Raw genomic sequence first — 16,922 nt, 5'->3', positions numbered from 1 at the left:
GGCGTGAAATTAGCAATTGCTAGGGAGTAAATTGCTGCCTTTTTTTTTATGTTGTTGCTTAAAGGTGACATTTAATCGCTGATCTCCCGTTTCCAAGAAGTCTAAACACCTGGAGACCCATGAGGAGGAAGAGACAAGAAGGCCTCAGACCATGCTCACATTATAGATTAGTTGGGAGAGGCAAGGGTTAGATCGATTGTGTGATCATCAACATTTTCAATCTAATACAGACTTGCTCTACTTAAATATGTGTTGGCTTGCTGAGCCAGGTCATGCATGCCAAGCAATCAGACTGTGTGGCAAGAATGTCAAATTATGACTCGTACTCGGATATATAAGGAAATGTTTCTTACTTAAATATTTCAAACATCTTTTTCAAAATCTCCTAAAGCACCCATTATTTCTTCTCCTCTACCCCTGAGAGGAGCTAAAAACAAAGGCGTTGCAGGAAACTACTTCAGAGACATTCGCTTCAAAAAAACAAAAAAATCTTCCGACTTCAATTCGCCTCTGCCTTTTCAGCAAAGCTTGACGGACCGCGCCGAATGGCTTAGATGAAGATATTTTGAACGCCGAGCCAAACGCTTCAGGCAGGTGCTACATGAGAATCCATTAATACAGGTAATTAACATTAGCCACAATTTTAATTAACATGCAAACTAATTAAGAAATAATTAAAGAACATAAAAATCTGATCTTAATTCTAAACCGGAGGAAGCGCGCTAGCTTAACATGCCTGCTTCAAGTTTTAAGGCGAAAGGAAAGAGCTGACTTGTTTAGGTGGGGGCACGACTTGAAAGCAGGTTGTATTTCAAAGTGGATGGGCGGTGGTGGTGGTGGGGGGGGGGGGAGAGCAAAGATTAAACAGGCTCACATAGATATGGCTATGTCGGGCTCTTCCAGCTACAGTGTTGGCCAGATTGCAATACAAAACACCGGGTCAGTATATTAGCAACACACACACACACACACACACACACACACACACACACACACACACACACACACACACACACACACACACCAGCATTTACAGCCTGTGTGTTACTGAGATAGAGCACAAAGAGAAAGAACAGACAGTAAAAGAAAAGAGGGAGAGAGAGAGAGATTTCTGCATGTGTATAATAATTACACAGATCTCAATATTTTACTAAGTTCACTTTAATGCACATTAAATACTCTGAAACTGTCAACGTCACTACCTTTTCCTGTTAAATGTTCCCACTGACGAGAAGTCTATTTCCCCCCCAAAAAAAAGGATATCTACGAAGGACATTCATTTGAGCGAATATCTCCGGGATGTCCAAAAAAAAGCAGAGACACAGGGAAGAATGTCTTGCATGAAATAAGTGCTTTTAAATGCTCCTCGTAGCAATCACGGTACAAAATTGATTTTAGTAATAAGAGAGAGAAAGCCATTGTGGAGATCGATGCGTCGAGTAAGAACGCAGTGTACAGAGCCAAGCTTACTATTTCATTAACAGTAGGACAAAAACTCCAGAACCATTCTCAATGACAAATGCCCAGGACTATTATATGCACATTTCAGGTAAGTGCTTTGGGCCAAGTTAAATTCGATTTTTCGGCCCCATTGTATCTCTATTTATTATTTGTTGTATTTGTTCCAGATGGGGGGAGCTGGTGCTGCAGACAGAGTTCCTTCAGCTCCGGAGAGCCGAGTCTCGAATAAACTCGCTAAGAAAAATATTACTCCAACTACCACGCTCCAACAGCTTCTATTCCAGGCACACACATACTCACACAGTCCTAAACAACACTTTATTTCACTCTAGGAAAATCAAACATCTTTGAGGTTTTACATAAAAACAGTTATTGTAGTCGTATTATGAACTTTATCCCAAATGTGCCAAGAAATATGCACACGCACACACACACCACACACACACACACACGCAGATCTGTGGTACAGCACCATCTGATGACCTTGGTCTTCATTAGCTGTGGTTATGAGCTGTAAATGGCCTGTCGAAAAATGCTGTGTGTGTGTGTGTGAGAGAGTGTGAGAGAGAGAGAGAGAGAGTGTGTGTGTGTGTGTTGCTAAGGCAGGCAGCAGAAGGCAGCCTGGGCAGGAGGAGGGGTTAACATGCTGAGGGGAATCTTAAAGCTGAGCTCTGACAGCACCTAAATGGCACTGACACCTTAGCGCTGCTCTCAGTCATAGCAGTAAGCCACCTTCAAAGTTGCTGTCAGGTAAATGACCTTGTATTCCATTAACTGATAATTAAATGGATTTATTCCACTAACGGTTTTAATTAAATTGCTGGAAATATTGATTACCTCTATCATCTCTCTCCCCCACCAGAAAAAAAAAATAAAAGGTTTTTAGAATTGTTTATTTAGAGAAGGGATGTGAATTAAAAAAGATTGAATCTCTAAGAGAACTAAATAACATGTCTTACATTCACTGGGTAAACAGAAAAAAAAAGACAGGAAGGCGGGGTACATATTTTGATGTTTGATTAATTAATCATATTGAAACCTTTTTTTTCCTGTGCTAAGCATAACCTTTAAACCTAATTAAATCCTCCACTTTAATCAGACGGACAGTGCCTCTATCAAACACGCTGTGATGTCAGTCCTGGAAAATGTGCTCTGTGCAAGTGTGTAGAGAGGAGATGCTGAACATGGGGTTAGGGGAAACTAGCTCACGGTGGCCGCTGAGGTGGAACTGTGCTATTGCCATAATGCATATTGGCTCCTGCGCTGAAGCTTGTGTCATCAGAGCTCAGAGAGAGAGAGAGAGAGAGAGAGAGAGAGAGAGAGAGAGAGAGAGAGAGAGAGAGAGAGAGAGAGAGAGAGAAAGAAAGAGAGTGCCTCGGTAAGACCCCCTACGTCCACTGATGGACAAATTAATTACGCATGAAATCAAATATGATTTGTAAAGAAAGCGTTTATACAAGAAACACCGAAAAACAGCAAGTCACCGGAACCCAGAGCTAGCGGAGCACGGACTTACTGAAAGCAGAAGGAATAGCTTGCTGGGTTTTTTTCATAAGGTTTGAAGCACCTTATCTTCTGAAGCACCTATGCAAGTGGGTGTATAGAAAAAAAAACGTAGCTGAAAACACCACATCAAACGAGTTGTTTTTTTAATTGTAAGCTAAAGCTAATCCGTCCCTGCTTGAGGATTCACAAGAAAAACAAGAAAACTAGATCGGTCATACTCATTCGCTCCCCTCATGGGTGGTATGAAAACGTTATTGTGTTGTGGGGAAAATTAGCAATAATCATAGGCCATTTGTTGTAATTCTGAGCAATTAAGTGCAATTCAAAGTCAGCTATGGCAGGCACAGGAAGAGCGCTGCCTATTGTTGAAAGCGGAATGTTTTTGATAAACTGCATGTTAAGATTCTAGACTATTGCCGGCACCGCATAAACAGACGTAGCATGTTGACAACAATAGTATAGATGCAACGATAAAAGAAGAATGGACGAGAGCATCAAAAGGGAGCGAGAGAAAGAATATCAAACGTACCATGCTAAAGAGCGCAGGAACAAATCAGAGCAGACATCCTATACACACTAAGTTATATTTCTGGCATAAAAGTCAGAATAGATGAAATAGGAGGGACAGGAAAGACCAGAGAGAGGATGTCTTTGATGATGGAAAATTCAATGAATAGTTTGTGTTCAAGGTAGGTTAGTTGTCTGTGTGTGTGTGTGTGTGTTTCATTTCAAACCAAACTGTTATGAGACTCCCAGCAGCCAGGCCTTCACCCTGTGCACGCAGTACATCCTGGTGCAATCTGATAACTAGTTCTCTCATAAATGTTTTTTAATTTTATATGAGAAAGACTTAAACTCATTACTTTATACGAGCAGATCAGCATCCACACGTACGCACTACATTTATCCTGCCTTGTATCCATACATTAAACCTGTGGATAAAATGTTGATGGTATCTAAGTAAAGCACTGACCTGTTGAGAGCACATACAATCCGTGCACAGGAAAAAATAAATAAATAAAAATCCAGCATGAGCACATCACAAAGCATGGACACACACCAGCACAGGCTCACCTATGGGACATTGTCTACACTCAAGCTGAACAGGAAGCTGCTTTGCACAAAGCACACTCACTTCATGTTCAAGGCCACAACCGGACTCGGTTAAATATCACAGCTGGAGCATAAAACACGAGTAATACGGCAGGCAAGGTGAGCCGTGTTTTACAAAAAAGCACAACATTTATAACTGCCACGCTGCCGTAATGGATTTCATCAGTTTGAAAAAGAAAAAAAAAAAGCAAGAAGCATCACCAGGGTGGCATGTAATAGGGAAAAGATACCTGTGCATTCACAATGAGTAAAAAACATGCAAGGTATTATCGCCAGAGCCGGCGCGGTTTATTGGAAAGTGATAAAAGGTGATATATTTTGATAGCAACATTATAAATGGCTGTTCATTTGTCATTATTACTCAGTGCCGTTTTTTTCCCGTCATTTTGCGCCTTTATTCACAGAGGTGCCGGTAAAATTAGAAATATCACGCGCAGTAAGATATCCAAACGGCTTAGGGTTGCATGTTAAACTCGGCAGGCTGCGTTATTAGTTTTGCTCAATCTACAAAATCTGTGACAGACATCATTGTTCTCAGTGTAGCTATCAGCTAAGTCAATTCTCAGCTATCTGACAGTAAACAGTTTGCAGAACCAGACCTAACAAAATGTGCGCCGTTCCCCCCCAACACACACAATTCTCAATCATGTCGGCTATCCATCCGTCCTCCTCATAAACTGTTCCCATTCAAGGACATGCGACGAATGCAGCACGCCTCGAGATAAGGCGGGTTGTTTCAGCCGCTGCGTGACACTATTTAAAAGATGCATCAACCACTCCTTTGCTTCAGCTGCGCCAGCCTGCCTTTACACTTGCATCATCCCAAACAGACCAGAGCAACAGATTCTGCTATGAGCACCAGGACTGATTCTACCTAGTATATATTTTTTTAACTGCTTGCAGCATCTGTCCGTGTTGGCCATCAAATATGAAGAGAAATAGTTACGTTTATCAAAGCACTCACCTACACAGGGTAAAAAAACGTTTTTTTTTTTGTTTTTTTTTTGTCGTACACTGCACCTGTGAGATGCACATGCAACCGCAGAAGAGAAGTGTGTCACTTCTATATCTGAGTGCTTCAGAATGTATTTCATGAGAGGGTTTTTTATTTTTCTCCCCCTTCGGCCTCTTTTCCATCCTCCTGTTTTGCTTTTCATGCATAGCAGCTAGCACATGCAGCTTCAGCGCTTTGGCCAGATTTCAGGAGGAAGAGATCCAGAGGGCAGACATTATAATTTTATATCACTTCAAGACAGGAGAGAAAGAGAACGAGAAAAAGAGACAGAGCGAGAAGAAGGTGGGGGGGGGGGGGGGCGGCAAAAGGCTCCTTTGGCAGTCAGAGAGATCTCAGAGGAGGTGTGATAGGATGCGTTTCTGCGCGTCTCACCTGAAAGGCAATCTTAAATCAGCAGCCGTGATACGGTAATTCCACCGCTCATATTTCATAACATGGATGACACTTTTATGTTTAGCAGATTGGCCATAAGCATTAGAGATACAGGCAAAGAAACAGGCTGAATATGAAGAACAAAGAACCAGTGACAACACGGCGAGCAAAAGCTTCGGCCTAGGAAAACCTTGGAAAAAACTTTTGACTAAAGTGCGAATACTGAATGGCTGCGTTTTTAGCCAAAACATACAACCCCCCAAACCGCCCACAACAACCCCCCCCCCAAACGGGCGGATGGTGGCCTAAATAGCGAAATGAGTTTATTCACAACTGCATCATGCTCAATTGCTAATCCACTGTGCACTCTGGTCCACTGACTACAGTGTATCTCTAACACCTCCGGTATTAATAATATACCCACCAATTCCTTTCAGATGGCTCTCTTTCCTGCTGAAGGCTTGTTAAATATTCATTGACAATTATTCTACGCTGACTGAAGGCTAAGTGCTTAGAGAGAAAAAGAGAAAGAGAGAGAGAAAGGGAGAGGGAGAGAAAGCCATGCAGATATTGATGTTCGCTCCTTGCAGTCATAGCCTGCAGATCCCAATCACACGCTCACTAGACGACCCAATAACCAACGACAGCATTTTAGAGTGCTGCTGCTATTAGCAAATGAACAAACATTTCAATGACCCATGTCACCAACTAAGTCAAAACATGAAGGATTTAAGACAAAATGAATGAATCTGCTTCAATTAGTATGAACACAGATATGGACTTGGACTTACGCTGTAAATCGAACCACTTCTCAATGCGTGGTAGTAATCAAGAGTAAATCGGATTCTATACAGATGAACAATTCAACACTAGCTTTTAACAATTTTTTTTTTTAGGACAGATGACACCCAGAACTGAGCCTAAAATAAAGTGAAAAAGCATGACACTTAACACATACACACAGATTTATAGACATTTTCACGCACCTAATTTTACGTACCTATTCACACTTGGGGCGATTCAGTGTCACCAATCAACTGACTAAATTGACTGACTACCTTATTAGCTTGATCATGTAATACTCCATTCAGCCAATCACATGGCAGCATTGGTTGTGCTGGCAAGAAAGCTAAGGTAACCCAAACACACTTTACAACCCCAAACAGAAAAGTATCTCAAAATGCATACACTGAATCGTGGGACAAATGGAAAGATTAGATCACTGCGATAATGAGTTTACAATGGCTGGTGAGAGGTGAATGATATGTTTGTACCCAAAATGTATACAGTGCATCCAGAAAGTATTCACAGTTCTTCACTTTTGTTTTTTTACATTTTGTTATGTTACAGCCTTATTCCAAAATTTCATAAATTTTCCTCAAAATTCTACAAACAATACCCCATAATGACTAGGTGAAAGAAGCTTGTTTGAAATCTTAGCAAATTTAATACAAATAAAAAACAAAAATAATCGTTTTGTCATGACACTTAAAACTGAGCTCAGGTACATCCTGTTTCCACTGATCATCCTTCAAATGTTTCTACAACTTGAATGTAGTCCGCCTGTGGTAAATTGATTTGGAAAGGCACACACGGTCCCACATTTAACAGTGCATGTCAGAGCACAAACCAAGGACTTGTCTGTAGACCTCCGAGACAGGAATGTATCAAGGCACAGATCTGGAGAAGGGTACAGAAAAATTTCTGAATCATTGAAGGTCCTAATGAGCACAGTGGCCTCCGTCATCTGTAAATAGAAGAAGTTTGGAACCACCAGGACTCTTCCTGGGTGAAGCCGACTGGCCAAACTGAGTGATCATGGGGAGAAGGGCCTCAGTCAGTTACCAAGAACCCGATGGTCACTCTGAAAGAGCTCCAGCGTTTCTCTGTGAAGAGAGGAGAACCTTTCTTGAATGAACAACCATCTCTGCAGCACTTCACCAATCAGGCCTGTATGTTAGGGTGCACAGACGGAAACCACTCCTCAGTAAGTCACATGACAGCCCATCTGGAGTTTGCCAAAAGAGAATCAAAATTCTCTGGTCTCATGAAACAATGATTAAACTCTTTGGCCTAAATGCCAAGCGTCATGTCTGGAGGAAACCAGGCAACGCTTATCATCTGGCCAATACCATCCCTACAGTGAAGCATGGTGGTGGCAGCATCATGCTGTAACTGTACCTCCACTCTTGGTTCCACTAGATTTATTTTGTGTAGTTATGGAGATTTGAGCTTATTCAGCCCCACAGGCATTAGTAGGTACTGATGTAGGATGAGGAGGCCTGAGGTGCAGCCAAAGTTTCAATTTATCCCAAATGTGATAGGGTTGAGAGCAGAGCTCTATAGCAGGCCATTCAAGATCTTCCACTCCAACTCATGTAAACCTTATTGTGCATAAAGGCACTGTCATTCTGGAACAGGTTTGGGTCTCCTAATTCAAGTGGAGGGAAAATTTAACGCTTCCACGTTTAATGACATCCTGCACCTCCGACTTTGAGGTAAAAGTCTGGGCAAGAACCATATACTGCAGGAAAAGTCATTTGTCCCAGTACTTTTATCCATATTGCGTAGTATATTGATATTGATATAAAATTTATTTGATGTGATTGTAACGATTAAGTGTAAGCGCTGGCGCTGAAATAATAGCAAGCATAAAAGTGTGGAAACATTTGTCTGGCTTCTTAAAGATAGTCTAATTCCAGTGTTGGCTTAATTATACTGAGGGTTTTTTTCTACAGCAGTGAGAAAGTCAAGTACTCCCAATAGCACTACACCTCAGTATCACAGCAGGGTTATCAGATTAGTCTTTATCAAATTTGGACTGAAGTCATTAAACATTGCTGGCATTGCGTGTGGAAAAACTGATAACCACAAAGGAAATCAAAATCAAAATAGTTTCCTGTTGCACTGTGCCTTTTCAGAAAGGCACTCTAATTCTAATAATCGCTGCCTAAAGTGTGCATTGTTACTTTGTTTGCAAGCAAGTTAGATCATCTTTGATCTGAATGCCAAGTGCAGTAGGCAAAATAGGAATGAAATATAAACATCTGGTTTATATTCTTGACTTGTTCAAGTATCATATATAGCCAAAGGACAAATTATAATAAAATATGAAGCTTTTGGTAAAAGTAGAATTGTATGTATTCAGGAAAACTGAAATAAAATTCGCTAAGTAGGCAAAGAAATAGAAGAAGTATTTTTAGAGAATTGACGTAATATCTGATCCAAAAACAGTGAGACACGTTATGAAAAACGTAGTGTTTGCTAATGTTCTGCCGTCCAATTTGCATTTACTAACAATATTAATTTCAAAACACAGCACTCATGCACCTAATGTGAATGGGGGGGGGGGGGTTTAACATAAGTTCAACCCTACCTGCATATTAATTCATATCGTTTGTGTGATTAAATATTTGAAACTGTCTGCAAAACTAGGCACTATTAACTTTTTCATAAAACATTCATTCCAATTGTCAAACTGCCATCGGCAAAAAACACTTAGAGAGGTATGTCAATATTAAATCACTTTATAAATTACAGCTGGAGTGCCGTTGCATGCTAATGCATGCAAAGAGAACAGAAACAAATTACTACCTATTTGGATCGTTGATTGTATTTCATTTTTCACTTAAGCCCAATAAACATTTTTTTCAGAGCATGTAGACGAATGTGATTTAGACAAAAACTATTAAACTCAAAGGATGCACAAATGTATAGATAGATAGATAGATAGATAGATAGATAGATAGATAGATAGATAGATAGATAGATAGATAGATAGATAGATAGATAGATAGATAGATAGATATAGATAGATTCCATCGATCGATCGATCGATTAGGTCCACAAACACTTGTATATATATATGTTATATATGTATATAAGTACAGTTTTACACATATTTTTGTAGAGTTACTTTCTTGCACATAAATGCAAAATGTTAAGGACAACATTACAAACTCAAAGAAAATGCTAAGAATGTACAAAAGTCCTGATTTAACCCCAACCCCCTTCCCCCACAACCGAATCATCCATATCCCAGCATAGCGAAATTATACCTCTAAAAAACCTGCACCTAAATATGCATCAAAGTCTAAAATGTTCAATTTGAATTCTTAAAGTTAGCACTAATGTTAGATTTAGAGCAACCCTGACCATGAAAGTGAAGAGTACCTATAAACTGGGGTGAGGTGCAGGCGACGTTCCTCTGCCAGAGTTTAAGTGCCACCTCGTGTAATTTCATTTTCACAAGCAATAACCCCGGGTCACTTTTAAAGCATGGTGACTTTGATATACCTAAGACTCCCTCCATATGCATGATAGGGCTGTGTGCTGTGACACGGCGGCTGTTAACATATGCCAGCGAGTAGCACGGAGATGGCTGAGGTGCCTGCAGCCCCTTTTTTCCTCCCACCGTTAGAGACACCGCCAGAGAGAGAGTGAGACAGAGTGAGAGAGAGAGAGAGAGAGAGAGAGAGAGAGAGAGAGAGAGAGAGAGAGAGAGAGAGAGAGAAAGAGAGAGAGAGGGGTGAAATGGCAGCCCTGGGGCGGACAAGCTGTCTCCAAGCAGACTCTGATAAGCGGCCTTCTTGCCTTTTACATATACACATCCATATGACAGTAGCGGAATATGCCACAGACACCTGGCAGGGATCAAGCTTGCAACGCTGATACGTAGAGCGCTTTAAGCAAAGCACGAGGTCTCCAATGAGCCGTGGAGGTCCCTAACACTCTGATAAACCAAGAGGGCAGGGTTGCATCAGGAAATGCCTGGCTGGAAATTATATATGTAAATATCACAGTAATGTTGGCGTTTCATGACGAGGTTGTTGACCTTGAGGCAATTTTGACAAGCTGGGTACAGGATTAGACTGCCCAGCATACAACAAAATAAATAAATAAATAGCACGTTTTAATCGGAAGACGGCTGAAAGTGGTGTCTATGCAGTATGCTCATGATTCTTTTGCACCTCTCACATTTTCTTTAACTACAGCTGCTATTTAGGGACACACTGACAAAATCAGGCAAATATATAACCACAGAAGGTATGGAGTGTAATTTTAAGTGGAGTGTGCAAACTACAGGGGTTGTGACAAGAGGTCCAGGTGGTTACTTATGGTGTCTCACATAAAAACAGCAAGACATTAACCCTAAACTGGATGTGACTCTATGGCATATTCAGTCAATGTTAATAATCTGAGCAATTCCAACATCACCAAAATACCTGCACACATGTAAATCATCTTACTATGCACATATATATCCTTACATTTCACTAAAGCATAAAATGCTACTGCGATGCTTTACCATGGAAATAAGAAAGACTACCTAATTTTTTTTGTACAATCTAAGAATATTGTTACTGAGACTCGATGCTCCGCGTTGCTGCTTATTGATCTCGTCTACATTTTTTTTCTGCCTCTTTCTGGATCGAATTCAATGACTTTGTGTAACAATAGAGCCAAAGCAACAGACACTAATTCCTATCATTCTGTTGTACCGCACTATTAATCACCACATACGCTGCTATTTCTTGTGTGCTTACTCCCTTCTTTTTCTTCAACTCCTACTACCATTTGACCAACATCCAGCCCTTGCTGGGATTTTAAGGTCTCTTAGAGAATAATTCCATAACACCAAAATGTGGATCGGAGCATATGTTCAGAGCAATAATAACAAAGCGTAATTGCTGTCAGGAGAGATTCGCCCTGCTTTGCACACACCTTAATGGCGTTCTGGGGAAAGGCTTCATGTCTGGGCAGCGCGTATATTACGTCTATGACAGCGCACATTGCTCATCGGTGTGCCGTTTTTTTAACCAAAGCAAATTAATAACCTCAAGCAACACCTGTTGTAGTGCAGAAATTAATGGTGAGGTTGGGGGAGGCGCGTTGTCAAAAAACACCGCCTTGAAAGCGCTACCCGTATATTGTTTAGTCAGAGAAATGTGGACCCAAATGAGCACTAAGAATTCCCTATACCTCCATCAGCATGGCTCAATAGGCCATAAAATAGTTTGAGACACGCAATTAAGACATTTTCTATTGAGATTTCTCATCAAAATAAACATGACCTCTGGGTGCATATACAAACCTGGAATATGCTACTAACACAGGACAAGGCATGGAGACAGGCATGGAGACAGACCTAGCTGTAAACACAGACAGGGAACTCATATATTTTTTTTTTAGAAAAGATGTCTTCTAAAGGTCAGGCTTCTACCAATGGATGAAGGTTGAGCACATTTTTGGGGTGGGATAAAGCTTCACACCACATTGAGCTCTAAATTAAAGCACAACAGGTTTTCATGGCTTCGACATGGCAGACATGCTGAGACGAGTGTCAGAATGCCAACCAGTGCTACCAATGGCCTTAAACTCAAACACCTCCTGCATGTATTTACCCCCCACCCCTGTCTTAAACACAGCCCTATTCAAACACGATGGGATTTGTGGCTCCTTGGGTGACCTTCCTCCCACTTCTTCGGCCTGCCTCTAATTAGGCGATGCATCTGATCATCATTAACAGCTCTGAGATAATGAATCACTTGCTCCTCTCTCTCGGTTAATTCGCTATAACCAAGCGGCTAATGGCTGTCAACGCTGACTGATCACACTGATTGTGGTGACTTCTAATTGCAACAAAACAATTTAAAAAAGCACCTCGCTTAGTTATGCCGCCCACAAAAGAGAGCACAGTGTTGAGGAAGGAGGTAACGAGAGAAGGAAAAAAGAGACTGGGGAGCTCGATACGAGTTGCAGATAAAGCGAGAGAGGAGTTATGTATATATCTTGCTCTTCTAGAGAAGCTCAACCTCCTGAGGGAAAAAAAAGCAGCACTGTTGCATCCTCCACACACAAACTCAGGGATCCCTCGCTCCCTGCCACTGCACCCAAGGCCTCGTCATAAAACGCAACATCTAATTGGAGTGCAATTACCTAATCACAATTGACAATTAAACAAAGAGAAATTGGTACCTAGAATGACTACCCCTGCAATTACACATTAAGTGCAAGGTATAAATTGGGTTTCGCACATGGCCTGGCATAATTGTGTGTTTGTGTGCGTGTGAGAGGCAAAAGGCTCGCAAATTATTCCTGCAACCACACAGACATTAGCTCTTATTTATGTACAGGAATTCCCTGTATCTGTATTCTTTCCCAATTTATACAGCTAGTGATAATGCTAGACCATGATCCTGCAGCCCTTTCCTATGCTAATCGGCAGCCCTTCCCTGCCCAGCGTTTGTTTATTTTGCTGAGTGAGCAGTGGATAGCTGCGGGCTAGCTAAGTGGAGTGAAGAGGGATTGGAAGGAGGGGAGAAGAAAGGAGCCAAAGAGGGATGTAGTGCAGGAAATGGGTCTGAGATTTAACCGTCTGGCTGGGTTAATCGACCATACCTCAGAGCTGGCAAGGAGATTGGGGTCCTCTGTGTTTTTAGGGGTCTTGTCTGTCTTAGTGGACAGAATCTGGGCTTTGATGGTGTCCAGTGCGCGCAGCATCCAACTGTGCTGCCGGCGGATTTGCCTCTGAAGCTCTTGCCACTGGTGCGTGATCATCTGGAGTATGTCCCGGAGGCCTGCACGTATACACACAGACGTTGTATTCCCATTCATACACACAAGTTTCCAAAGAAGATAATGTATTCAAATGCAGACTATATGCTTTAATAGTTTTTTTTTACTTTGTAAACTTAAGCATACATTCGAATGAAACGAAACCACAAAGGAAAATTCAGACCTTGTTCTTATGCACATACACAAAGTATTAGTAAGTGTGGTGAATCCCTGCTCAGCAGTGCAGAGGTCCAGCAAGTCCCCCACACACAAGTCTCCCACTAGTCGCCTTTAACGAGTCTTTAATGTGCTGAGATTCCTCCATTCATCATGCCTCCCATTTAAGCACCACCCCTACACACATTCCCTCATCTTCACCACAGCAAGTGCATCTACATCGCCACTAATAATACTCCAAACATTAGCCTAATCACTACCATCAGCATCTCCATCATATAAGGAGTGGTATGATGTAGACAAAGAATGATATTTTGATAGTTTAATGTCAATTTTAATGTCTCGGTAGAGAAACTAATCAGAAGCTGGGAAATGGTGAGGCTTTTCCTTTTCAACCACTTTGTACATTAGCCAGTATATCTTTATTTTATTGTGATATATTTTTAATTTATAAATGCATGAATACACTGTGTAGGAATGTGAAAAAAATAAATTTCTTTCACACCTGCTTTTTTGTTTGATTTCAATCATTTTAAAAGAAATAATTCCAGTTTCAGTCGATTTAGTCATAGTTTTTGAATGAACAATTATTAATTATTGTCTGGATATCCTCCTATTGCATCATGGCTCGCATATGGTAATACTGCCAGGCTCTCTTTGTTTTGTTGCAAGTTGCTATTTGATTGCAAACAAGTTCCTCATTTGCCATCTAATTAGTTGGCGTGTACATATTTTGCTTTGGTAGGATGAATTTCTTTGGTAGGATGAATTGGTACCAAGTATCTCTGCAATACTAAGCCTTACTGGTGACTTATTAGTTTTACTTTTTCGTTTTATTTGTTTACTTGTTTTTCAGCTTGGATTATGGTTTAGCATTGTCTGTCTTTGATTTAAACATGGACTTTTGGTATGAAAGACAAACACACTCTCCATAATGTTAATTGCTAAAATAAATTTTTTCTCCAATAAAAAAAATTGGTGCATTGTTATTGAAGGTTTAGTTTTCATTAACTATAATAGCCTTGACTGCAAGTTCTGCATTAATTCCTGTGCACGCAGAGCCATTTCTAGAGACATGACTCCTGCCATTGACACAGTCTGCTCACTCCAAATCCTGCTCAAGGTAATTAAAAACACACACATGAGGGGCAGGAGTGCCGCAATGCTCTGTGTGCATGAGGAGTTTTTGTCTATTGAGTGTAGCACCATGCCACCTCTCGCACCTGCTGAAAGCTTGGATTTGCTGAGTTGCTAGGAAACCAGGTATTAGGGGCCAGGGTGGAGTGTTGGGAGGAGATTTACTTATAATGACAATGTCTAATATATACACTGAGAGGATGCTCCAAGCCAAATGAGATTAGATGTATATGTGTGTGTGTGTGTGTGTGTGTGTGTGTGTGTGTGTGTGTGTGTGTATATGTGTGTGCATGTTTTAGGGGATTGGTATGAGGGAGCTGGTATGGCATGGTCTGATGGGCACGGTAAGAACAGTCCTGCTCCGGGCGGCCATCTGCATATTTAATAGTTTCTGGCTTAACCAGCTGACAGGGAGGTCAGCTTAGTGGATTTGTACATTTGCGCAGCACTCTGACAGACGCTTCAGGGAAATAGCCATGGAGCGAAATAGAGGAAAAAAGAAAGATTGAGGAAGAGAAAACAAGGCTGGGATAGAGGGGGATGTGATAGCTAGTCTAGTAGGTGGCCTTTGACTTTGGCTCCCGCTGTTCTTAATTCCAGCTCTCTTCATACAGGGCACTGCACTATTGCGTCTGCTCACATTCCACTCGCCGCTTTATCCCACAACTCAATTCAGCCAGACGCGCACAGAGTGGATGTGAAAAGGCGAGTGCGCAGTAGCGGCGGCGGCTGAGAAGCGGTTATTTGAGGATTTATAAATTCTGAAGGTCAGTATGTTAATATAAATATTAATAATAAATGTGCAGCTTGCTGGTGCACTACCTGATTTGTGGCAGGTGATGAGTTCCAGCAGTTGCCTCCCCTCCTCCAGTAGACTGTCTTTCAGAGCGTAGTGACTGTCCACGTTCAGCTTGAAGCCCTACACACACACACACACACACACACACACACACACACACACACACACACACACACACACACACAAAACGAAGAAGAGAAACACACACAGCATGATATCTCTGTGCAGAGAAATATCCTCACACTCCGTTTATCTTCCACACATTCCCTCATGCGTTTACACTCCCTATGTCTTTCATTCACACATGCACAAACCCACATATGCACATGATATAAGCTGAAAAATTTTCTCTTTAACTCAAATAGTCCCACATTCAGTTGTCAGAGTCTCTGTGTTACCTCTCTCTCTCTCTCTTTCACGCTCTCTCGTTCTCTCTCTCACAAACACACACCCCACCGGCAGCACTGTCTCCTTTCATCTCAATTCATCTGCACTCTTGAAACAAATGCTCATAAGTCACATTAGGGGCCTTTGTGCAATTGCTGAAAATGCACATAATCTCTTGACACACTGGCTTCACACAACCTCCAAAGATCCTTCACACACTCCCAGACCTCAAACACACATTATTCATAAAGCGCCGCGCCTCTGTGCATTGGAGCCTCTATTCTCCTTCTCCGCGTATTTGTCTGAGTCAACCCTGCTATCTGTGGCGTGCTGAATTATTAACAAATGACAGACGTCCCTCTAATACATCATCCATGGCATAAACTAATATTCAAATGACATTATAAAACTGAAGCCATTTCTCCCACAGATGTGCCCTCCAGAAAATGACCTCAGAAGCACACTCCATTCAGCAAGGGAAAACTGTTTTACTCTTTCTTCTCTCTGTCTCTTTTTTCTTCTCTAAAAAGAGTGATACAATAGCACACCAGCCTTCCTGGCTCAAAGGATCCATCAGACGTGCATCCCATAACTCTCGGGCGTGTGCGCTTCCCCCGAGTGCCTGTCCATTTATTCTGATGTCTCTATTTCAACTACTACACTCCCTTTTCCCCTGCTTTCCCAAATTCTCTATACACACATACACACAATCACACACACACATACACACACACACCTCCTTGCCGCCTCTCTCCGTGGGTGCCACTGCCGTAGCACAAACTTTCATGTTGATTGGTTTTGATAATACCCAACAGAGGGCTCTCCACTTGCTAAGTGTAATCAAAGTGTAGAGAGCATTATCCCAGCTCCTGGAGGAGAGGTGGGGGGGTGCTGTGTGGTTGAAGATGTGAGGCAGGAGTGGAGATTGTGGAGGGAGAGCGATCCCATGAGGCGGCCTGCAGTAAGGTGCCTAGGGCCATCTTCCCCTTCCATTCTCATCTCCTCACATCTCTCCCAGCCCTGTTTCACACCATTACCAGCTGGTCTGATCTGACTGGTCCTGCCGAGAGAGCCCGGAGCTGCCATTAGCTATCTGAGCATCCCTCTATCTTTCCCTATGCCTCTGTCTAGAGGAGAGGCCTCTTTGTCTGTGCCTGTCTCTCTGACAATATCCATGTTCGCCAGTGTTCTGCATGCAGCTTACCAGCCTTCATTCCTGTACATCAGAATGTCTACTGGCAGATATAATTAATTATTTCTACCTTGCTAGGAATCACTCTGTTTGCATGTATGACTATCTATTTCAGCTTAACTATACAGTACATCAAGTCTCTATGACTATATAGCCATGGTACTAACAATTAACTGGAATAAAAAAAATAATAAACAAGCCTCCTT

At 41.7% G+C, this 16,922-nt stretch overlaps 2 protein-coding genes across 3 annotated transcripts in view; one reads left to right on the top strand and one right to left on the bottom strand.

Annotated features, from left to right (window-relative positions):
* The window catches only part of LOC310727555 (non-pathogenic pore-forming peptide amoebapore A-like), a 133,172-nt gene that overhangs the window by 22,090 nt on the left and 94,160 nt on the right, over positions 1 to 16,922 (top strand). The window lies entirely within an intron of this gene.
* Positions 1 to 16,922, bottom strand: part of akap6 (A kinase (PRKA) anchor protein 6) — a 109,995-nt gene that overhangs the window by 56,372 nt on the left and 36,701 nt on the right. For both annotated transcript variants that reach the window (XM_083544115.1, XM_083544116.1), the window contains exons 6-7: positions 15,161 to 15,257; positions 12,869 to 13,047 (exon numbers count right to left, since the gene is read on the bottom strand). In XM_083544115.1, the coding sequence (XP_083400241.1) occupies positions 12,869 to 13,047; positions 15,161 to 15,257 (276 nt within the window). The remainder of the gene's footprint in view (positions 1 to 12,868; positions 13,048 to 15,160; positions 15,258 to 16,922) is intronic.

The sequence above is a fragment of the Silurus aristotelis genome (assembly GCF_946808225.1).
Source record: "Silurus aristotelis genome assembly, chromosome: 6".
Classification (NCBI taxonomy): domain Eukaryota; kingdom Metazoa; phylum Chordata; class Actinopteri; order Siluriformes; family Siluridae; genus Silurus; species Silurus aristotelis.
The sequence above is the reverse complement of the archived record's forward strand: the minus strand, read 5'-3'. Positions and strand labels throughout refer to the sequence as shown.